Source organism: Mytilus californianus, unplaced genomic scaffold (assembly GCF_021869535.1).
Source record: "Mytilus californianus isolate M0D057914Y unplaced genomic scaffold, xbMytCali1.0.p SCAF_7, whole genome shotgun sequence".
NCBI classification, from domain to species: Eukaryota; Metazoa; Mollusca; class Bivalvia; order Mytilida; family Mytilidae; genus Mytilus; species Mytilus californianus.
This window is the reverse complement of record NW_026262723.1, coordinates 84,812,840-84,839,402: the sequence shown is the minus strand read 5'-3', so window position 1 is coordinate 84,839,402 and position 26,563 is coordinate 84,812,840. Positions and strand designations below refer to the sequence as shown.

The following is a 26,563-nucleotide window of genomic DNA, read 5'->3' as shown; positions in this document are numbered from 1 at the left end:
AAAATTGTTTTGAACAGTTGTATCATTCTATGCCAAACTACATTTTACAGTCTTCTTAGTTTCCAATACACATAATGTGAGGATTAAGTGGCTTTTAAACAGTGATAATTATCAAGAATTATCTTCTTAATGTTTGAATAGCTTTCTGCTGGTAAACATTTGTTCGTGATTGGGACTTTGAGTACATAAAATAGTAAAAGCTCTTCTTAATAAAAAGATGTGTGTTTAAATATTTATACTTGATTTTATCAGTTAAGATTTTAACAGACAATTGTTGATTTATTGACAACAAGATAATCAATATCATTATTGGTGAAAATTGTTCTAATTGACCAATTAACTTGTATAAAAATCAGCAAATGGAGATTGTCTAATGGAGAGGACTGGTCCGATTGAAGTTGAATTGTATTCCTCTTTAAGTGAACATTTGATTAACAAGAATATTAAATGAAAGAATATTGGAAAGTTAAATTTGTCACTTCATTAATAATAACAACAATAAGAATCAACTTACCACTTGTGAATGTAACGGTATAAAGTGACAGCCACCTAAATCTACCTTTAAAACTTCTACGTCCGGTATACCCTATCAACAATACTTAGTACCATGACAACATTCTACCCATAAGGCCGTTGCCCTAGTAGATTAATCTATAGGTAAAGCGACATTGAATTTAGCATTGTCAGACATGATTGCTTCACTGGTCATTTAAAGTTATTCTGTTACGATTTATATTTCAATTCTTTGAAGTTCAATATTTAAACTAACTGTTTAGTTAAAGAAAATTGTATTATCTCAATTGTCTTGGTTTTCAATTATTGAATTCAACTATAAACTGTTTAAGTTAAAATAACTGTCTTATTAATTCGATATGTTTAAAAGTACTTTCGTCTAAAGGATTTAAACAAGGACAAAACTAGATTATGATTTCATTTAGTTTCTATTGATTTATAGCATATTGTATGGAATTTTTTGTCATGAAATTATCAAAAGATTACCTTTATATCTAGAGAAGTAATTTTATATATAGGAACATATTAGATTTTAAAATATTTACAAAGAAACAACTCTTAGCATTTGAATGAAAAAGAGAGGGATTTATAATTAAATTATGTGCAAATTTATTTAATGCTTATTATACCTTGCTTATCTTGAGGGTGTTAATCTTAAACAATTCAGGTTTTAATTATATTGATTTTGAGATTTCAGAAGATTTAAGTAGAATTAAGAGATAAAGTTCTACATTGTATTAATTAGAAATTTTGCAGACATTAATCTTGGATTTTAAATGTTGCAAATTAAATTAAGAGCTGGAAAACAGACAATTTTTAGCTCAATGTCCTTGTGCATTAGGTCCCAACAGGTAGATTATCTATTGTATTTATTCCATGAAATAAGCTAATGTTGTTCAATATAGTTGATGTCATGACAAAGTTTATTAGAATACAATATACAGTCCATTGTTCTGAGAATAATGTCTACTATAAAGTGAGAGAAAATGGGATTTACAGGTATACAAAACTCTGGCCAAAGCATATAAATACATTAGATAAAATTGAAGTTGAAGTCATCCCAAGGAGTATAGAACTCTGTTGGATAGTTGTTTCATTTGCAATCTTACCATATCTCCTTATGTTATATGATTAGTAAATAATGTGTGGTATTATTTTCTAAGACCAATAGACATGACTGAGGATAGCTAACTTAATGTTTTTGTGGTGTGATGCTCTAATCTTAATAAGCCCAGTGATTATGAAAGTCGGGAGAATTTTACTGGGCATTTTATATGAGATACAACCTTGTTCAGACCATGCTTTACAAACTTTGTTATACATTTTGGGATTCTGTAAATTTTCTCAACAATTTGATATGGTCCCTGTAGTAATGAGCTATTTATGGAGACCAAACTATATTTTGATAGACATTTTCCATTATCCAAAGACCTTATGATTACTGTTATTAAGTACTAAAGTGAGGTTTATTTGGTGTGAACATACATTTGTTGGTTAATTATTTTCTTGTCGTGTCTGCAACTACTTTTACTTTATAAATAATGGTATATAAATATTTATGATGAAACTAAATGCATTTTTCATTTGATGGTTTTGTTTGATGTAAAACTGAGATGAATGAAATTCGTTGAAAAGAGAAACCCTTCAATAATTGATCCGAAACAAGTTATATCACATTGTTATGTTGTTTCCGCCTAACAGTGCATTAACTGTGAAATTAAAAAATGATTATAATTCATAGATTAGACTATTTGTTTCTGTTTTACCAAGGGTTTGATCAGCCAAAATATTGATTTAAACAAATCCGTTAAATGCTCATTATTCATGCAGTCATAAAAAATTGTTTGGTTAATCCAGACAGTGTAGAAGAAAATTTACTATTTATTTAAAAGTACTTGTAATTTTATCAGTAATATTCTGCACAAAGTAGTTTAAATTTATATCATTTTAGTTACTGTAAAAATGTTTTGAAAAGTCAGGTAGAAACTTTGTTTTGAAACTGATGATCCTAATGTACATATGTTGTCTCATAGCTTTCTTTAAAAGTAAATAATGTTTCTGATTTTAAATTTTACGTCTGTCTATTAACCTAACAAAAATTTAAGTTTTCTCTGATTTCAAGTCCTACCAATTCCTTGCAACAAAATAAAACCAGATTGAAAAAAAATTTGAAATAAAAAACTGATGCCTTAGAGAATTAAGCTTTGTTACTCAAAATGTACACGTCAACTTTGGCTAATATTTGATATTTGACCCTTATAGTAAGAGATAGTGTCAGAAGCAAAATTGAAAAAAAAGTTGTTTATTTCTGGATCCGGTACCCAACTGGCCTGGCTTTTTTACTCCTCCCATTTACAATTGGGAAGTTTTTGGCAGATGAAACTTCTGACATAAAGTAGCAGAACTTACAGGTAGAATTTGATGACAAAGCATCGATCAAAATAATTCAGAATCCTATCTGTATTGAACATAAACACTTGTTTACATATAAAAGTATAAGTTTATTGATTTTATTTTATTTCATTTCATTTTTTATGAATTTTTTATGTTGGAATTTATTTCACGTTCATGGTACTTATATGATAATTCTCATCATAAAGACCTGATTAATATCTAATTAATGTATAAGTAACATGGTTAGAACACCTGTATCTTATTGATTTGACCTTTATTAATCACAGTTGGTAATACCCAAGACATAAATTTTTTAGCAGAAAACAATTACGCTCAGTACAATCTTTTTATTATTCACGAACTTTGAACGGTTTATGGCCTTTAGTTATGGTAACCTCTGAAAGTTTCTCATAAGAAGGGTATTAATCCCCTTTGTATACTTTTATGTTTCATCTGAATTGAACTTTTTTAATTATTTAAACCTATAATCAAACTGTCATTGTTAAGCCTTCTACTTTCAGTTTGTTTTCAATGAGAATTTTGACATTTACAAGATTTTTTGATAGGTGAATTATTTGAAAAATAATCATACAAATAATAGACCTACATGGGGTAGCTGAGAAATAAGATCAATTGTTATATATTAAAGATAATAGGGTACCAGTTACCAGTTACCAGACTAACATAATGATCAATTTTCTGAAATTTGATATGAATAAGTATAATTCAAAATTGTCTTGCATTTCAACTTATATATGAAATAGAACAGAACAAATAAAGTTTAAATTATCTTTAGGTATGTGTGACAAATCATGGGTAAATGTAGAAATTCATGATGGGGGAGAAGTTTTACAATTATGTGTAGAAGGAAGTGTAGGGTATACATCTGTCAGATAGAAACACAATGATACACAAAAGAAAAAGAGATGTCACCAGTCTAATTTTAACTTTGATTCTTATTTTATCATCTTATTAAGAAATTGAATTTTTTCAACAAAAAGATGGTTTTACATATGAAGTATTTTACATGTCAAGGCAAATTATGCGTTATTATCTTAATTAGGGATATTTGATGCTAAATGAATTGTGGCATTTTTTTTTTTCTTTATGAAATTACTGTAACTAATTTGAGAGACTTTCATTCTTAATTCATACTAGAGGTGTAAAAATAAGGTAAAGGTAAAATGGTATAATGAGATTATATGAGAAATTATAATTATCTTTTATATTAATTATGTAAAAGCTGTCACATATATCCCCTTTTCCTGAATGTGACATATTACCTGGTTTGTACTAACATGAGCAACACAACGGGTGCCACATGTGGAGCAGGATCTGCTTGCCCTTCCAGAGCACATGAGATCACCCCCAGTTTTTGGTGGGGGTTCGTGTTGCTCAGTCTTTAGTTTTCTATGTTGTGTTTTGTGTACTATTGTTTGTCTGTTTGTCTTTTTCTTTTTTAGCCATGGCGTTGTCAGTTTATTTTCGACTTATGAGTTTGAATGTCCCTCTGGTATCTGTTGCCTCTCTTTTATGGTTACTGGTTATTAAATATCAGTATAATTATAGTACAGTCAACTCCTTTTAATCACATACCTGATAATTGCATAATTCAGTTAATTGAAATTTTCTCCTGGATAAAACCATTTCCTATTCATTTAATATTGAAAAATCCAGTTATCTCCATAACCTAACAAATGGCCCTTCAGTTAATTGTATAGAAAATAATCACCAGCTAGATATGCTTAGTTAAAATGGACATTTTTTTTTTTTTTAATGGAAACTGCAATTTGGTACAAATCTGATACAAACTTTTTTAGACACAGATACCGTAGAAAAAATACTCTGGCTAGGAACTCAGTGAATATTGTTAACTGTAACAACTAGATCCTGTCATTGGTGCCTTTAAGAATAAATTTTTTTTCTAATTATTTTACAAATAATATCATAACCCCATAACAAGGTAGCTAGCGTCCTCTTTATATAATAGTAAACAAGAGTTATTTTATATACTGATCAGCACTTTTGACCTTTTTCTGTTAAAATGCATCGATTTAGAAGTGGGTTCAAACTTTTATAGCTTGCTATGCAGTATGGTTTTTGCTCATTGTTGAAGGCCGTTCGTTGACCTATAGCTGCCTACTTCTATGTCATTGGGTCTCTGGTAGAGAGCTATCTCATTGGCAATCATACCACTTCTTATTTTATTGTCCATTGGTCTGTCCCTACTTAGTTCAGTCTGTAACTTTTGTTACATATAACAACTATGTTTTAAGGAATGATTTTTTATTTGGTCAAATATTTGTTATCTTGTAATGTTAATACTCAAATTTTTATGAATGTGTTGTATGGTCACACTTATTTTTTTTTCAATGTTCAAATGATTGATACAGTTATTATCATTATGCTCATTTATGCAAATTAGACAAAAGAAAATATGGTATTTTTAAGAATCAACTGTGAAATATTTAATCCATCATTTTTTCAGTCAAACTCTATAATATAGTCCTTAGCCCTTCCATATTATTTTGAGCTGTATTCAGAAAATCATGAAATCAAATTTTTTGGCACTTTTTACAGAATCAAGATACTAGTGATATCTGTTTTTTTTTTTTTAGAAATAATCTAACCCAAACATGATTTTGTCTAGACTTGTTTATCAAGGTATTCTTTAGCTAGGCTATCATATTAAAATCAGTGGGCCTCTAGTCTCATGAAAATATAGTTTTGAAATTTCACAATATTCAAATCTTGCAATTTATATTGCAAATCTGTTTTTTAACTTGTACTGTTGTTAAATTTATGTTATAGTTCCAGTTGGCTGTATAATTTTTAATGTTTGAAGAATAATGAAATTGATGAATGAGCCTTAAATGAATCAATTTTGATTGTTATATTGTAACTTTGACCCACAGTGATTCTGTGTTGTTAAGCTTTTTCAAGTGAATTTGTCATTCCAAACAAACTTAATCCAGTCCTTTTACTGCCAAACTTATCAGAAAATTTGTCATACCAGGGTTGCCCAACATTATATATGAGAATTTATTGATCTATTTTTATCTTTTGTTGAATATTACATTAATCCTTACTTCTTAAGGTCATATGTCAGTATCCAGCACCTAATCTACTGAATTAGCTACAATACTTCTTAAGGTCAGATGTCAGTCTACGGCACCTAATCTACTGTATTAGCTACAATTAAACAGGCTTTTTGGTTGTTGGTCTTTCTCTTTATACATTATTGAATATTGTAGAGACAGAAATAATAAATAGACTTTATGTAATCAGTTTGAATTGTTCCTTTTTTTGGTTATTGTTTTTCTACTTGATGTTGTAATAGACATTGATATAATTTGATAACGACCTATTTAAACAAATATTTTAAGACAAATTGTATTACCTGTCGGTTAATTAAAGGTATGGTAGATTGATAGGTGTTGCTGATCAAAGAGATAATGGATTGTGGTAAACAGATCTGAATAAAAAGACTTAGATTTATTTGATGTCTACACAAAGTAACTTTGAACCATATTTATCAATATATTTTAATTTTGAAATAAACCTCTATTCCATTCTGTTAATTGACGGCCTTCTTTGAGAATGATATCACTAGGAAAATTGCCATCTCTATATTTGTTCTTGTCTAGTTTTTTAAAATATTTCAATAAACCTATTTCAATAAAATTGCTGTTTTTATAAATATAACACAGTAGACTAGTAAATCAGTTTTAATGATCTTATATGGTGAAACAACAAAGTGTATTGAAACTAGGATTAGGGAAAGTCGTCTCAGAAATATTAGTTTAATTTGTCAGCCACACAAATCGTCATCATAACCAAAAACAAGACCTAGAGAAGAAAAAAGAAATGAAAACTTGTAGTAATTGGTTTATCAATTAGACCTATTTTCGCCAACAGACTAGAAAAGCATAAGTTTTTAAGGTAGACATATAGATAATATATGTTATGTTTGGAATATTTGCCTTTTTCTATTGTATATCTGATTTATCTATGACCCTTGCCAACCTACCAAGATGGTTATACTGTGGTCATAATATACAACAATATATTTCACAATTACTGTATAATTGACTGATTCCTAATATTATGCAATCTCCATGGTAAGGGGGAGGGTTAAGCTCTCACAAACATGTTGAACCCCATCATATTCTTTGTGTGCCTGTTCCTAGCCAGGAGCCTGTAATTACTTAGTTGTCTTGGGTGCTGTCTGTAATATTTTTGTTTGTTTAATGTTTTGACATAAATAAGATTATTGTTTTTTCTCGTTTTAATTGTTTCACATTTTATCATGTCATACCTATTATAGCGGACTATAGGGTATGGGTTTTCATCAATAGTTGTCTCATTGCAATCATACCACATCTCCTTACTTTTGTATCAGTTATGTTTTTAAAAGCTTGATGGAGTAATAACATTGTAACCTGTGGCATATGTCGAGTAACAAACAATGAATTTACCCACATTTGGTCATTCCCTAAGATTTTGTAGAGGTAACTGATGAGTAGTCTGCATCCAGTTTGACAGGGAGGATTTGTAGGTGGTTTTCGTGTATAGTCAATGAAGGTTTATACTCGATATTAGTATTTTTTAACTATGATTGTCATGAGAATGACCTGAGAACTATCTACACAGAGGTATTTGAGATAAATTAGACCTTAGAAATAGATAGTTCTCTGTTTTAGGTTTCAAGAGCATGTGAATATCAGAGTCACAATAAAAACCAGGAATGAAATGCTTTTCTGTGTTGTTAAATAGTTATTTCATATCCCTTATCCAACCCCTCTCCCAGATAAAAAAAAAATATGTGTAAATCGTAAATGATGTCACAAATCTTAACGGTAATTCATTTAAAATATTAATGGAGACGGTGTCCATGGGACACAGATGATTCCCCTGCTTGCATATAACGTGATAAAGGGACATAACTCGAAAAACGATAAAAGCGATGCCACCCAAATTCGAAATTGATCTGAGTTTTGTTGTAATAAGCATTGTGTATAAGTTTCTTAACATTTGGTTGAGGCAAACTTCAGTTAGAGAACGGTTTTGAAAAATTCAGCAATTTTCCATTTGTAAAGGGGCATAACTCTAGAACGGTAAAAGTGATGCCACCCAAATTCTAAGTTGATCTGGGTTTTGTGGTAATAAGCATTGTGTATAAGTTTCATAACATTTGGTTGAGGCAAACTAAGGTAAAGAGAACGGAAACTAATATTGGAACGTACATACCAATGTACTGACGGACAAGGGTAACAATTAATGCCCCCTCCGCTGTGGAAATGGAAATGAAGCAGGTGATCTTTATCAAGCCCCCTCTCTATGTAACTCATACTGGACAATTTACACACTTTTCATCTACATGTAAACATTGATAATTTCAAAACCATTTCAGTGGTAGACTTTCTAGATCCAGTATATAAAGTCCATTCAGATATTAAATAGATTTTGTTTTGAATCATGTAGGAGTTAGTTTGATATAATTATGGTATTCCATATTTAATGCAAAAATATTGATTAAATATCTTCAATATGTTGACAGTATTTCAAATCCGTAATTGTTAGTCCATATTGATATGTAAATGGCCTTTTAAACAACTTTGATGATCAGTTCCAGAACACTAAGTAGGTATAAACACATATCCAAATAATAATTGCATTCAAGATATTTTGAATTGTTCACTGAGGTAAAAATAAAAATTTTATAGTTTCCTTTATCCGTTATTCAAACAAGGTGCTCACAATTGGTCATACGTTTTTATAGCTTTTAAACAGTTGTCCTGTAATATGTTTGCAATGTACAATTGTCATTTACATAACTTATGGGTGATTTAATGAAAGTTTATAGACTGCATGAAGTCCTATGGCAGTTGTAGATTAAGGTACAGTCAGGTAGCCATGGAAACTTATACTAGAAATGGGTTGAATGTTTCTTCGTAAAGACCTCCACTTACAACACACATGAACATGTATATAAATTGTAAGGTTTGCCACACATTGAAAGTCTTGTTGTTTAGGTATTAGCAGAGGGAAGAGAAAATGTTTAGTTGAAATGTTCTATGGCCAATAAGAACATAAATTTCCTGCTAATAAGATGCCATATACAAATTATACCTTGTATACAGAAATCAGTAGTTTAGACTGAGTTTTATTGTGTGTATTGCTGTGTGTTTGTTTATTCCACATTGGCTAGAGGTTTAGGGGAAGGGTTGAGATCCCACAATACATGTTTAACCCCACAGCATTTTTGCCCCTGTCCCTAGCCAGGAACCTCTAGCCTTTGTTAGTCTTGTGTGTTTTTTTTATTTTGGTTCATTTTGATGTTACAGAGTTTAGTGTGGCGTCCATTTTGATAAACTAGTATACATTATTGTTTAGGGGCCAGATGAAGCCCACCTCTGGGTGTGTTGAAGACCAGATGGTGGACTTAGGCTGTTTTCTGCTCTTGGGTTGGGTTGACACATTCCCCTTTCCATTCACTATTCTATAGCAAGCACTTGGATCAGTTTCTCATATTCCTTTCCATGGTGGTAGTATTTTGTTGTCTCCCTCTTACAAGTTTTACATGCTATGTGCCTGTTTTCAGTAGTGTCTTGGATTTTAATGAACATATAGTTTTATTCTTTTAGAACAACAATATTCACATATTGACTAGTTATGAAGGAAATAGCCTTTTTTTTCCATGAGATAACCACTATTGCTTGAATTGAAGTTGAGTGCAATAGTTGTAATCAAAGGGAGAACAAGCTTACTATTATCAGTATAACCAGTCATCAAGAGTTTTATCATACTGAATGATTCAACAATACACCACCTGGCAAAAAAAAAAGAAGAAAATGACAACAGAAACTTAAAGTTTCATGAATTATAAATGTTTTACCTTACCATGCCAAAAATTCCAAGCATTTTTGTCCAATGAAAAAGAAGTATGAAAAAGTTCAGGAAATGTGATTGCACAACTATATACTGGGCTAACAGTCTTTGAAATTATTGACTGGCAAAAAGTATGAAAGAAATATGGAATGCAATATCACAACTATTTCATTCATATAAATATAGAAAAAAACATCAATTAACTATGAAAGTTTTCCCATTTGTAGAAATTCAATAAATATGGATTTCCCTAATGTTATATAGGAAGTGTCATGACTCCTGTTCTCAGCTCTTTAAAAGTGTTATGTTTTGCAATTACAATTACCTCTTGAGGTAGACAGTGCTTAAACTTATACCATTTCTTAAATTTTTATGCAAGAGAGCTAAATGAAAATATTAAAAAGTTGGCAGTAATATTCAGTTTGATTATCTTTTCTTAAAAATGGCACTTATCATAATTCCTCTATGAAAATTCCATTGTATTCTGAAACTTATATGCATTCCGCCCTTCACTTCCAGACATGTAGTTATGTATCCTGTTTTTGAATTATGTAATTTTTGGTGTAAAGTAGGAGTCAAATATAAAGATTCAACTGTTTCTATGGCAGAGGGTATCGGTGAACAACAGGCTTCAATGGATCCATATTTGATATACAAGTTATTTCCCCTGGTCAATTCACTCATACTTTGTTTGATTGTTGCTTGCTTAATGTCCAGTGGCAATTATTTCATGCCTATTCAGGCCGATCTTATACTTTGATTAGCAAATTAGTCATTCTTGTATATAACTGGAATGCACCTTCTGACAGAATTGAAAATATACCAAATTCCTCATAAACAAAATGTATATTTATGAAAATTGTTTTAAATAGATATAAGAAGATGTGGTATGAGTGCCAATGAGACAACCCTCCATCTAAGTCAAAATTTATAAAAGTAAACCATTATAGGTCAAAGTACGGTCTTCAACACGGAGCCTTGGCTCACACCAAACAGCAAGCTATAAAGGGCCCCAAAAATTACTAGTGTAAAACCATTCAAACAGGAAAACCAACGGTCTAATCTATATAAAAAACGAGAAACGAGAAACACTTATGAACCACATCAAAAAACGACAACTACTGAACATCAGATTCCTATGCATTGTTTTGAATACGTTTGTTTTTGTCATTTTAGATTGGTGTATTAGATGTTGACATATGTGGTCCATCCATACCTAGAATACTTGGTGTTGAAGGAGAACAGGTAAATAACCTTGACATTAGTATGTTGTATGGGGTTCATGTGGTCCATACATACCTAGAATCCTTGATGCTGAAGGAGAACAGGTACATAACCTTGACAATAGTATGTTGTATGGGATTCATGTGGTCCATACATACCTAGAATCCTTGATGCTGAAGGAGAACAGGTACATAACCTTGACAATAGTATGTTGTATGGGATTCATGTGGTCCATACATACCTAGAATCCTTGATGCTGAAGGAGAACAGGTACATAACCTTGACAATAGAATGTTGTATGGTGTTCATGTGGTCCATCCATACCTAGAATACTTGGTGTGGAAGGAGAATGGGTAAGTAACCTTGACAATAGAATGTTGTATGGGATTCATGTGGTCCATACATACCTAGAATCCTTGATGCTGAAGGAGAACAGGTACATAACCTTGACAATAGTATGTTGTATGGGATTCATGTGGTCCATACATACCTAGAATCCTTGATGCTGAAGGAGAACAGGTACATAACCTTGACAATTATATGTGGTATGGGATTCATGTGGTCCATCCATACCTAGAATATTTGGTGTTGAAGAACAGGTAAGAATATGTTGTATGGGATTCATAAATACCCTCAAATTTTCTTAAAGGGCAGTTTCCTAGAGTAGGTATTTGAACAGTCCAGTTGTAATGACTTGAGCAAATGGATCTAGAATAGATGTTTACAAGGCAACATCAAATGAAACAATATGAAGCAAAACCTAACAAAAGAAAATTGAGCAACTTTAAAAAGTTGCCTCCAATAGGTACATGTAATATGTTTTAGTGAAAATGTTTGAATGAACATTATTGTATTTTATTATTTAATGCATAGTTTAACTGGTTGTACATCAGGGTCTATTTTCATGCCTTGTATAAAGTTTAAGATGACTTCTAGCAAAAAATCATGTTGACATTTAAATGTGGGAGGGATATTTCCACCTGCTTCCTGTAAAAATATTGATTTCAAGCTTTCTTTTAAGTTTATTAGACTTTGATATTACATAAATGATAGAACAAGATCAAATGGGATTTATCAGCCTAGTTTGTTTGTCAGTTTTGGAGATAATTATGTATTCTTTAAACTTTCTCCTACCACAATAAGTAGGGGAATATAGATCACTGTGTCCTTTCCGTGGCTCTTTTGTCATTTCATCTGTCTGCCCTTTTGCTTTGCATCTGCAATTTTTCTTAAGCTAACATCTGGGTTTCACTGAAACTTTCAGAAAATCTTCATTATAGAATGGCATTACACACCCCATATTTTATTTCTTTAATTGAATAATATTTAGGGGATCCCAATAGCCAAGAATGGGCTTAGCCATATCTATATATATATGTAGAAGCATAAATCTATAAAAATGTGGAAGCAGGAGTATTATTTTGTGAACTGTGCATAAAGTTTTTATATTTTGTTTAGTATTGAATGATTTAATGGAACCTAAAGGTCAAGTCAGCATGCTTATAATAAATCATTATATCACTGAATTATTATCTTTGAATTCGTTTTACGTCAAACATTCTGAACAAATCTGAAGTATTTTAAAGAGGTTATGTACAACCTTTTTCATCAAATTTGAATTCAATTCCTTATGAATTTTGAGACTTTTTCTGGCAACCATAGTATTAAGTCATAGGAGATCAAAACATAACCTTTTATTGAATACCCATAGATGTCATACCTGTCAATCTAACAATGTCAATTCACATTGTGATATAACTAGAACATCTGTATAAAGAAGGGTATACAAACATACATACCACAATAAAACACTTGAATTTTTAAAGGTATGTTATATAGGCCAATTTTTCAAATACATATTCTGTTAAGTGTGTAACTGTTACAAGTTTGTTTTACTTATTGTCTATAACACAAAACTTGATGACATACAAAAGATGGGTAAATAGTCTGTGTGAAATGTCATCAGACAGTAGACCGAAGAAATAGATCAAGAGTTATACAAAAGTTGAATGAATGTATACACAAAGATATATATAAAATAATCCACCCCATGACTTCTCACCTTAAAATACTGATAGATATTGTCTACATGAAAAAATGAATTGGTACATTGTATAATTTTGAAAATTTTGGACAAACTTTCTTACTTGTGTTCATCCTGAACATGCATGAAATATTTGCCACTGGATGTTAAGCAACCAACATTCAATCAATCAATCTTACTTGTGTAATTTTTTTTTCTGCCCCACCTACGATAGTAGAGGGGCATTATGTTTTTCGGTCAGTTTGTCTGTTCGTTTGTTCGTCCGTCCATCTGTCCTGCTTCAGGTAGTTTTTGAGGAAGTTGAAGTCCAATCAACTTGAAACTTAGTACACATATTCCCTATGATATGATCTTTCTAATTTTAATACCAAATTAGAGTTTTGACCCCAATTTCACGGTCCACTGAACATAGAAAATGATAGTGCGAGTGGGGCATCCGTGTACTATGGACACATTCTTGTTCTTAGTTACATTGTATTGTTTTTTCCCCTTATGAAATGATTTTGAAGGGATTTATTTTTGGATTTTTTTTTCAATTTACATGCATATAATGTAAGTGAGTGGAAGTTGAATTTTTTTTTTTTTCATATTGTTAAATGGCATTGTTATGTAATTTCAATACCAGAATCAATATAACGCATTATAACATACAATTGTTTTATTTGTAGGTTCATCAAAGTGGATCAGGATGGTCTCCTATTGTAAGTTATCCTAGTGAAGTGCTATTAGGGCTGAAATTTGGCATAACTTTTGACTGAAATTAATCTTATTTTAAATTTGGCCTACTTTAAATTTATGAAAATACAAAACTAAAAACAAATATTTTAGGATCCATGACATCACAATAAAATTAGTAATCACGTTATAGAAAAGTAACTCCTAAGCATAAAATTACCGATTTTGTTTGATTTTCATAGAGCATTTAGGAACCAGCTAAAAAAAATCCATAGTGTTTGTCTGTATTTAAAAAAAAACATATCCCTCATAAATGTTTACTTGGTTCTTGCAAAAACATAGCGTTTCACACCACAAATGTATGTCAAAAATATCAATTTAAAAAAAATCAATTGATGCTATGAGTATCTTTCATCCTTTAAATCTCAGTGAATATTGAAAATTATTTGAAAGACTTTACATTTGAACTTCACATATACCTATCAATAATTAAATGAAAAAAATCACACGATTTTGCAATACTTCAATATTTTGGTCAATAGAGCATTAAGAGAGCACCCTTTTTTTAACGATTTTTAAGAAACATGCAATCAGCCTCTCCTATTCAGGTTGTGTTGAACAAATGATATTTTAAGCTTGTTTGTTGTCCTTGGTCTCATTCATTCTTCTGTGACTGTTTGAAAAAACTAACGTTTTTTTTATCACATTTCTTTTGTTTTACTGATATGGTATATACAGAACCTTGGCAAGGTATACATGTACATGTCAGTCAGACAGGGTTCAATTGATCTCATTTCTTGGTTCAGTGATCAATGTTCAGTATAAAAAGGAGGAGATCTGGAATGATTGCCAATGAGACGAATATCCCCCAGAGACCAAAGGACGAGGATTTAAACAACTACATGAGGCCTTTAACAATGAGCAAAACCCATACCGAATAGTAAGCTTTAAAAGGCCCAATCCTGCCTACTGAGTAACAATTCAATAGGAAAAATTTATGCTTAAAACAATGAATTAAATATGACTTGGTAAAAACATGTTTATGTGGTCTTAAACTATTATTTTCTTATTAATGGGTTGAAAGAGCATCTTTAAATGACTCTACACAACTTAGGTGGTTCAAATTTTTTTCCTTTTTTTTGAACTCTTTAATATACTGTTTATGTATATCGCAGTGTATTCATTTTCACGGATTTCACGGTAGGTATTCACGAATACCAATGCAACTTACATGCATATAAAATATATTGAATAAATATCACCAGAATTTACGACCAATCGCACATGGGTGTGAACCTTGTTTACTTAACATAACCTCAATTGAACTGTGTAACTGTAAAAACAACACCAGTGATCAATACACAAAACCAATTAAGGATTAAAGGATAAAAGGTTCTAAATAATGCCCCAAGCCAAATATGACAGTTTTAATGTGTAACTAACAACTTAATTGGATAATAACCGCTATGAAACAGACAACCTTTTTTGATGATTGAATAATCTTTGTTTATTTTGTTTCATACAGATGTTTAACAAATAAATATTTAATTAATCATGTAAATGAGCATTTTAATATATTAAGTCCGTTAATTATGTTTTGATATTTTTGGGAAATACAGGGAGTTAAATACAAGCGAATTCATTGTCAGTACTAAATTCGTGAAAATAAGTACATGCGAAAAAAAGTACATATACAGTAACTTTGGGTCTGAAACTATGTTGAGGTCCCCTGTAATGACATTACCTTAAAGACCATATCATTAGATTTACTAGATAAGTTGATACCTGTGATAATGTAAGAAAATTATTATTTACATGTACACTTGTAGAGTTGACTGAAAAAAGATATTGTATTTCACTCTTTGAAAATATTATGTAATTTACGGTATTTCACTCAGTTTGTCAGGTCTTCTAGTCCCTTTGTTGTGATACCTTTGCATATCGAACTTTGATTAAAAGGTCACCTCTCTTATAAATAAGTTCTGTTTTCTCTGGTCCTGAGGGTGACCTTTATATACAGGTTTGACTATTCATTTTTTACAAAATAAAATATTACAAAAATTTTATAATGTTCTTCAAGTTGTCAGGTTTAATGTCAGATAATTTCTCAGAACAATCTTAGAATAGGTGGGCTTACGGGATGAACCTAACTTCTAAGTACTGTAACAGGTATTAGGGTTTATATTTGTGAGCTTTGCTAATAATACCTCCAGTTTGAATTATTCCTATCAACATGTCATGTTTTAAATACCTCATGTTTTGTGTATATACAGTTTTCCCTTTCGCTTACATTAAATGAATCTTTTAAATTATAATTAATATTCAAACATTTGTAGTTTATGCTAGATAAGCTATCGATTTTTGACTAAGGCACACCCTTTAATAATTAAGATGTTTTAAATTGAAAACCTTTGTAAAACTTATTTTACCGATAAAATTGAAATGCTTTCATACTACACATTGATTATAATAAGAAATGTAACATTGAAATATCTTTTTAAAGTTGGTCTTTTCTGTTGAAAATTGGATTCAGACATTTATATGATTTTATTTATTTTCTACATCACTAGATACATATACATTACCCGTATAAAAATAAAGCAATGAAAATATCAACTTCATACCTTAGTTTAGTCAATTAAATTTTCCTCATGACTTTGCTGTGAGCAATTGATTAAAAATTTATGGAGAATGTTACATAATATTGCAGTTCTGCATATTTTACCACTAGCACTCTATTTTCCATGACAATAGTCAAACTGGCAGCTTGATTCAAACTATTAAGTGCAATGTATAATCAATTCAAGGTTAAAAGATTTTTATATGTTATTGAAAATGTCTTATTCATTTGTTGTCAGAAATAAAACTATTTGCGCTTGACTTCATAATTGTATGCTGATTACAACTAATAGATAAAAATGGAAATAAAAAGTCATTTGAAATAAGTTGAATTTATAATGTTACAAATTAATTTATTTTAATTTTATATTTGTTTATTTCTTCTAATATTTAACTATTATACCTCTTCAGACAGATTTTAATCTTATGTCAATTTTAGACCTATTGATATGCCATTGCACTTTCTATCCAGCCTTAAAATCATTTAAACCATTGTGGTGACGTCAGCCTATTCATTTACCGTGGATTCTTTTTCTAGAATCAACGCTTCCTAAATCTGCCGCTGAAATGGACTCACCAAATTATATTCAATTGTTTCCTTTGTGTGTCTAATTTCATTAAGTTTGAATTGGCTAATTTACTGATTTCTGTTCACTAATGGAATTAATTTAAAAACTTACCTTTAATTTTTGTGATTTGTATATGCCTTCACTGGGAATCGAACCCTTCCTTGAAATCTGTTATGAATGACTGACATTAACACATCGACGAAACCTCTCAGCTACCAATGGGTTACAACTTAGATGTCTATTATATATATATAAATGAACATGGGACACACAGGGGTTGTACCTTTATATGTACACGATGGGCAGTCATATAGTATAAGTTGGTAGCCGCGAGGTTAGCATGCTTAAAATCAACGAGTTAAAAGATAGGGATTTGTCGGTTTAGGTTCGAATCCCTGTATTATCTCTGTTGTCCCAATTCTGTTTTTTTTTCTAATTTTGCATGTTATAGTGGATATTTTTGTAATAATAGCGAGTTTTACCGTTTATTTTTGGATTATTATTGGATATTTCACATGTTTGAAACAAAAATGATTACATTCTATTTGTCAATTTTTGTTGTATAAATATAGTATGGTTTCATCTGTTTTACTACATAATTTTACAAATGTTTGTTCGCAAATTCCTATGCGAGAAAATCGTGATGTGCCTAGAGTGCTAGAAATTTCAGTAACGTACTTATTATATATACTTTATATATATGCTCTTTGGTCGGGTTGTTGTCTCTTTGACACATTACCATTTCCATTCTCAATTTTATTAGAAATAAGTTCGAATATGTCTTATTTTGTAAAAACAGATAATATTCAGATGCCTGATAATATAAAGATCATTAAAGGTAGAAGTGTTATATTTGTATTTTGTTAACCAATTAATTGTGATCTGAGATTTATCAATGCATCGTTGGACACGATAACATGGTTATTTAAACTCACTTACAATACCTTCTAATTAAGAAAAGGCTTTAATTTTGAAAAGAAATTAACACAATAGTTTCAGTTAAAGATACAATGGATAAGAGTAGATTCATGAAAAACAAACCATTTGCCCTCCGGGCTCATGGTTTCTTTTACAAGAATCCACGCTTATCCATTGTATCTATATAACTGAATTGCTCACCTGGACATTTTCTAGAAATAAAAAAAAAATGTTTCCAATGATAAGTGTGCAATAAAGTTGTACTTTCCTTTAGCTAAAACAGCTAACTGAAATTCAGCCAACTTGCACTGATTCTTGTAAAGGACATAAAGTTTTACACCTATTTGATTTTTATGTCCCCGCCGTAGCGGAGGGGGCATTAAGTTTTGTCCCTTGTCCGTCTGTACTTACGTACGTACGTCCCAAAATTGGTTTCTGTTCTCTAACTTGAGTTTTCCTCAACCAAATGTTATGAAACTTATACACAATACTAATTACCACAAAACACAGATCAAGTATGAATTTTAGTGGCGTCATTTTAACCGTTCTAGAGTTATGCCTCTTTATAAATGGAAAAATTGCAAAATTTTTAGTTTCCGTTCTCTAACTTAAGTTTGCCTCAACCAAATGTTATGAAACATATACACAATGCTTATTACCACAAAATAAAGATCAAGTTTGAATTTTGGTGGGGTCATTTTAAACATTCTCGAGTTATTCCCCTTTATAAATGGAAAAAAATGCAAAATTTTTAGTTTCCGTTCTCTAACCTAAGTTGCCTCAACCAAATGTTATGAAACTTATACACAATGCTTTTTACCACAAAACACAGATCAAGTTGAATTTTGGTAGCGTCACTTTAATCATTATCGAGTTATGCCCCTTTATAAATCGAAAAATTGCAAAAATTTTAATTTCTGTTTTTGTAACTTAAGTTTGCCCCAACCAAACATTATGAAACCTTTACACAATACTTATTACCTTAAATCTCAGATCAAGTACAAATTTGGGTAGCGTCACTTTTATCATTCTTGAGTTATGTCCCTTTATAATGTTGTATGCAAGCGGGGGCATCATCTGTGTCCATGGGGACACATTCTCCATGCATTTAACATTGATCAGCGTGATATTTTTGGATTTCCAAAACTATAACATGGACTTAAACATGCCTGCTTGTATCAGTTTGTTAATTCCTGAAATAGCTGGTTAGAATTCAGACAACTTACACAGATTCTTCTACAGGACTTGAAGCTGTCCACTTGCTATTTACATTTTTAGTCTAAGTTATTTTTCGAGTTCACTCCATTCCTGCTTATATTATATTGAGACAACACTAAATGCACATCTGTCTTGGAAGATACATACATTTTATTCTGAATTCTTTACTGTATTAATTAATTAATTTATGAAATGTTATTTCCATTACAGTACGTAGAGGACAATTTAGCTGTGATGTCTGTTGGCTTTTTATTATCAAGTCCAGAAGAGGCTGTTATCTGGAGAGGGCCAAAGAAAAATGGTTTGTTTACTGTATTTTGAAATGTCCTTTTATATATAAACAAAAATTACACATAAATCCTTTTACCTGACTCAGAAAGAGTTATATAAAAATGAGAAGATGTTAATATAATTGTCAATGAGACAACTATCCACCAGAGGCCAAATGACGTAGATAAAAGTAACTATAGTCGCTGTATTCAACAACAAGCAAAAGCCTAACCATATAGTAAGCTATAAAAGGATCTGATGTGACAAAATGTGAAACAATTCAAACAAGGAAACCAAGAGCCTGATTTATGATATAACAAATAGTAAAAAACAAATATGACAGACACCAACCAACATTAACCATTGAATTGCAGGCTCGGGACCGGCACATACAGAATGTGGTGGGGTTAAACATGTTTGAGAGTGCTCAACTCTCCCATAACCTATAACAGTTGTGTAATAGCACACAGCACTTTATAGTGATAAAGTATACCTGTTAAAGACAAAAAAGCCTATTTTTGATTGTATCAGCTCACGCAACTTTATTTGAACATGAAAGCTCAATGAATTGTTTTCTTCTCGGCAAAAAGTGGCTACTTATGATAATGTCCAATTTAACCCATTTAAAAAAATCCATTTTCCTTTCAATATATTTTAGTTCTGTCATTTTTTGCCTTATGTATTAAGGATTCCCATGATTTTTGTCATGACATAGGTATTACAATCCGGGGTTGGCGTGAACTATTTGTTTAAAGCTTTATATTTCAGAGGATAGAAGACCTGGATGCTTCATACCTTGTATGCAGATACCTTATGTTACGAAGTTTCCTTCTGTCATATGTCAATTGTCCTTGACCTCATTTTCATTGTTCAGTGACTGCTTGAAAAAAAATTACATTTTTTGTTTGTTAAGTGAAATACTCACTTATTATGAGTAATAGGATAACTATATTTGCTATAATGGTTCCTTGCAATGTCTACATGTCTGTCAGGTAGGGTTTACCTGACCTCAACCTTATTCCATGGATCAGTGATCAAGGTCAAAGTTACGTGGTCAAGTCCGTATCCAAGATACTGTAAGCAAAATGTCAACTATATTTGGTGTATGGAATAATTGTAAGGGGTACATGTCTGACTGACAGATTTTATCTGACCTTGACCTCAATTTCATGGTTCATTGAATAATGTTTTGTTTTTGTGGTTTGGTCTATTTCTCAGGTACTATAAGCAAAAGGGCCACTATATTTGGTGTATGGAATGAATTTCAGATGCACATGTCTGTCTGCCAGATTTCATCTGCCCCTTGACCTCATTTTCATTGTTCATTGGACAATTTTTAGTTTTTTGTGGTTTGATCTATTTCGCAGATATTATAAGCAAAAGGTCAATTATATTTAGTGTATGGAATTTGTGAGGTGTACAGGTCTGTCTGGCAGGTTCATATGACCTTGACCTCATTTTCATGTTTCATTGGTCAATTATAAATTTTGTGATTTTGTCAGTTTATCAGATACTATTAATAATAATTCAACTATATTTGGTGTATGGAATGATTGTTAGGTGTACATGTCTGTCTGGCAGGGTTCATATGACCTTGACCTCATTTTCATGGTTCATTGGTCAATGTTAAGTTTATGTGATACTTGAAGTAAAACCTTCATATTACAGTCTTCCAACAAAATTCAATGATAAGTAAAACTCTATATTTATTCTATAAAAAATCTATATTTATCATGTATAAGAAAACAAATAATATTTTTACATGAAAGTATGAAACTTTCAATTCTCCTGCCAATTATGGGAGTAGAGATACAATGTTCTGCCAGCTCAAATGTTCTTGTTTCCCTTTGTCTTGCTGTTAAAAGTCAACTGGTATTGATAGTCATGGACAGATATACTTTTATACATGTATTATTGTAAAAAGGCTTCCTCTACACTTTAACTCCTGAGGTATGTAGTATGTCTTAATAGGTTTGAGTTTGAATTTTGAATACCGGTACATATGAAGCAAATTTAACACCACAAAAATTATATATATATATATTTATATCTTTTTTTCAGGATTAATAAAACAGTTTCTAAGAGATGTAGATTGGGGTGAATTAGATTATTTGATTATTGACACCCCTCCAGGAACCTCTGATGAACATTTGTCTGTAGTTCAGTATCTTAGTGAATCCTCTGTTGATGGTGCAGTTGTTATAACAACTCCTCAGGTATGAAACTTAGGCCTTCCCCTAAATTTTACAGGTAATTTTTATTAGAACTGGCTACTTTGAGATGGTATATATATTCTGTAATGAATTTGCTCGAGTAAAAAGTCATAGCCTTTCTACCTACCTAACACAGGCATCACTAAATCACAATTATTTGTAATAGTGCTGGTAATTGATACAAGTTTTAGCTCTGGAGATTGTGTTAATTAATTACAATATCTTGAATGTGTACTTGATATGTGAGAACAGAAATTACTCAACAGTAACAGGAACAAAGATATTGGACAGTACAACAGACCACAACAATCAAATCTTCTTAAATAGCCTCTTTTGTAGATGTGGACATAATTGAAATAATGATATTTTTTTGTCCTGGCCCTTCTGACATCTTCAGCCAATTTGGCCTTATATTTAAAGATTTTTATGCCCCCGCCATAGCGGAAGGGACATTAAGTTTTACCCTTGTCTGTCCGTACGTACGTACATACGTATGTACGTCCCAAAATTGGTGTCCGTTCTCTAACTTTAGTTTGCCTCAACCAAATGGTATGAAACTTATACACAATGCTTATTACCACAAAACATAGATCAAGATTGAATTTTGGTGGCGTCACTTTTACCGTTCTAGAGTTATGCCCCTTTACAAATGGAAAATTGCTGAATTTATCGTTTCCGTTCTCTAACTTTAGTTTGCCTCAACCAAATGTTATGAAACTTATACACAATGCTTATTACCACAAAACACAGATCAAGTTTGAATTTTGGTGGCGTCACTTTAACCGTTCTAGAGTTATGCCCCTTTACAAATGGAAAAATTGCTGAATTTTTCGTTTCCGTTCTCTAACTTTAGATTGCCTCAATCAAATGTTATGAAACTTATACACAATGCTTATTACCACAAAACATAGATCAAGATTGAATTTTGGTGGCGTCACTTTTACCGTTCTAGAGTTATGCCCCTTTACAAATGGAAAATTGCTGAATTTATCGTTTCCGTTCTCTAACTTTAGTTTGCCTCAACCAAATGTTATGAAACTGATATACAATGCTTATTACCACAAAACACAGATCAAGGTTGAATTTTGGTGGCGTCACTTTAACTGTTCTAGAGTTATGCCCCTTTAGAAATTTGAAAATTGCAAAATTTTTATTTTCTTCTAAATATCAAGTAATTTTTAAAATTGGAGTTATCTTCCTTTTTTTTATTTGATTAGAAAAATTTCTGAATTGACAAACAGAAATATTCCAAGTTTAACCAGGGGTTGTTATTTCAAAAAAGTTATCTTATAATTGTTACCCACACCTGGAAATAAATTTTGGGTAACAAGGAGAGCTGCTGATTTAAGTGGCATATAGTAGTACTTTCAATGATTTAATCTGAAAATTCTTTGTTAGATGTACATTTTTGTGTTTGACACAGAAGAAGTAAAGTGAAAAGTAATGAAAATAGTTTTTATATTTGTAGGAAGTGTCTTTACAGGATGTAAGGAAAGAAATAGGATTTTGTAGAAAAGTCAATCTACCAATCATTGGCGTGGTGGAGAACATGAGTGGTTTTGTTTGTCCCAAGTGTAAGGTATAGTATTCCTTTTATTTCTGAGGACATTTAATGGTTATATATATAAAAATAAGAAGATGTGGTATGATTGCCAATAAGACAACTCTCCACAAGAGACCAAATGACACAGAAATTAATAACTATAGGTCACCGTACGGGCTTTAACAATGAGTAAAACCCATACTGCATAGTCAGTGTTTATGTTTGCCATAATAGTGGGTTATGGTACACACTTGATTCTGATAATATGATTGATTGATTGGTGTTGAACGCCCCTTTCAGCACTATTGGCTGTTTCCTGGTGGTCAGTTTTTTTGGTGGAGGAAGAGTGGCAGGAGAGAATCACCGACCTTTGGCAGGAAAACTGACAATCTTAAGATTGGAGTTGAGTGCACCTGCCATGTGCGGGGTTCAAACTCACAATCTCAGTGTCTGAAAATATGAATGGTCTTGCCTGCACTTATTGTTGGGTATATTATTCCCTCAAATTCTCTGCTAGTTCCTAATTTCAGAAACTTAAGGAGTATAGGTTGTTTGTACCCCAAAATGAGAATGAAATTCCATTATTTAACATTGTTTAAGACATTTTTAACCAAAAGAGAAGTAAATTATTGTGTATTTGAACCAAGTACTACTTAAGCAATATAAACTTGTAGCTTCTAGTAATTGTAGCACAAGAATTATGAAAGGGTTGTTAAAAACTGGTGGGGGACGGATTTATAAAAGTTTTTCATAACTTTTATCCAAAACCTATATCTGATATTTATGTAAAATTGTACTACTTCATTGTTATTATTTTTCATTAATAAATACTGTTTAAACTAAAAACTGGAAAACAATAATTCTTTTGGAGCCCCTGAAAATGCAAACTATATTATGAAATTGTCAAAGCTTGCAAAGTTGCCATTATCCAAATCAAGTTTATGATTTAGACCAGAAAATATTAAAAGATATGTTGTTTTTGTGTTGCCCTTTGTCAAATATGAATCCCAGATACCTATAAGTTATATCAGTTTTTATACGCCCATTTACGGGACGTATTATGGTATACCTCTGTCCGTCCGTCCGTCCGTCTGTCCGTCCGTCTGTCCGTCGTCAACATGTCGGACATTAACTCAAAAATGCTTTAACCAATTTGCATAAAACTTTAGTGAATTGTTTATATCTATTGACATGAGCTCCCTTTCGTTTTTTATAAAATTTAGATTTTACGTTTCCGAGTTATGGGATTTTATTCATTAAAAAAAGGGGGATTTTCCAGTTTTTGGACAATAAGTCAAGAATGCTTTCACCAACTTGCAAGAAATTGTGGTGAATTGTTTATATCTATTGACATGAGCTCCCTTTGGATTTTTATAAATTTAAGATTTTACGTTTCCAAGTTACAGGGTTTTATTCATAAAAAAAGGGGGGATTTTCCAGTTTTCGGACAAAAACTCAAAAATGCTTTCAGCAATTCTTATGAAACTTTGGTGAATTGTTTGTATGTATTGATGTAAGCTTCCTTTAGAATTTTATAAATTTTACATTTTACATTTCTGAGTTATGGGGTTTTATTCAGTAAATAAAGGGGTGATTTTCCAGTTTTCGGACAATAACTCAAAAATGCTGTCACCAATTCTCATGAAACTTTGGTGAATTGTTTATATCTATTGATGTAAGCTCCCTTTTTATTTTCATAAATTTCTAATATGACATTGAGAATTAATAGAACTTTATTTGTTTATAGTCTGACAACAGATTTACTAAGTATTGCACAAAAGCAAGAAATCATTTAATTGAATATAAATTCAATTCATATAACCAATTTCAAGTTCTTTGACTACATTTATTCAGAAACCTATAATATGTCAAATATTTAATTACAATCCAAATTCAGACCTGAATCAAGCTTGAATATTGTCTCCATTTTTGCCCCAACTGTTCAGGGTTGGACCTCTGCGGGCGTATCTAGCTGCGCTCAGCGAAGCAGTTTTTTTTTTTGGGAATGCATTTGAATTCTTATTTTTTACATTTTTTGTCATTAACTTATATTTCCATGTTTTTTTCAGACAGAGTCCCAAATATTTCCACCAACAACAGGTGGCGGTGAAAAAATGGCAGCTGAACAAAATATACCATTTCTAGGAAAACTCCCACTAGATCCCAGAATAGGTAACATATGATAAATAACTTTTTTCACCAGAGTTCAAGGAGATATATATAGGGATCTTCATGGATGAAAATTTAACGATGGAGGAGGCTCTCTCACCAGGACAAAACCATCCTTGTCATGAACGAAAATATTTCATTCCTACATTTCATTGTAAGGAATAGTGAATAGATGGATAAATTGTTTATTATCTTCATTTCATTACAGAATAACCAATATTTTCCTTAATTGTCATTTGTAACAATTCTAATGTCAAGCATGCATGGCCTCCTCTTATTCAAGGATAACCACAATTCTGCTGTCCTGTTAGCCTAGTTAACGTCAGAGTTATTCCTGTCAAGTGATTCCCAGAATCATTTTCTCATTATTTTGGTAATTTTGTTAGGACTTAAAAATGGGGATCGTTTTTCTGTCAAACACTTCCATAGTAGTAGTGTCAAATTCAATTCAGAAGTCACAAACCGGGATCTATGATTTGCAGCATCAACAAAAAGAAGTTTCGTACCTGTTTTTTGTAAAACGTTGAATGCAGATTTTTGGAAGGCAACAGTTTAAAACTGAAATGGTTTTGATGACTTAAATTTGAAAATCCCACAGTAATAGACCATGCAACATGCATCTTTCGATTCTGAATGTAAAACGGATGTATTAATTTGATTGTAAACTACGAAATGAATTCGGAATCGCGATACCAAATTACTTCAGATTATCAAGCTGCAGTTGATATTTGAGTATCTAATTTTAAACTACAAAATTCTCATTATGACTGATAATTGTTGTTAATAGGAATGAAATTATGTTCTGTTTTATGAATAAGAGTATAACCATTTGCTGAAAAGTATTTAAATAATGCAATTAGTTGTCTCTCTTGATCAAGTGTTCTCCTGTCAGGTGTCTCGAACTACCTGTACAATTGATTGGTGATCATTAGCCGGAAATCACTCAGGGCTTTAAAACATTAACCAGGAGGACCCTTTGAACAATAATGCAATAGGGGTTATGCAATTACATGCAATTGATTATAATTGCTTACAAAAATGGCGGCAGCAAGTGAAACAAATACAAATTTTGACTACACCTTTCAATCATAGTGCAAGTATAATACAATTAACAATGGTGGGGACCATTAGACGATGGCAGAAGATAATTTAACGATGGCGGGGATCATTTGATGATGGCTAAAGATAATTTAAAGATGGTGGTGTGCCATTAGAAAACAGGTCATAGAGATCCCTGTATATAGGACAAAAATGTAAATCATCACATCTATCTGTGTATGTATTTTCTCCTTTTTAGCTCACC

General features: G+C 31.4%; 1 protein-coding gene across 1 annotated transcript in view; it reads left to right on the top strand.

Moving 5' to 3' along the window:
* Positions 1-26,563, top strand: part of LOC127707733 (cytosolic Fe-S cluster assembly factor NUBP1 homolog) — a 35,775-nt gene that overhangs the window by 3,786 nt on the left and 5,426 nt on the right. The window contains exons 4-9 of the mRNA XM_052212446.1: positions 10,975-11,043; positions 13,735-13,767; positions 19,276-19,366; positions 21,397-21,551; positions 23,017-23,127; positions 25,161-25,263. Coding sequence (XP_052068406.1) covers positions 10,975-11,043; positions 13,735-13,767; positions 19,276-19,366; positions 21,397-21,551; positions 23,017-23,127; positions 25,161-25,263 — 562 coding nt within the window. The remainder of the gene's footprint in view (positions 1-10,974; positions 11,044-13,734; positions 13,768-19,275; positions 19,367-21,396; positions 21,552-23,016; positions 23,128-25,160; positions 25,264-26,563) is intronic.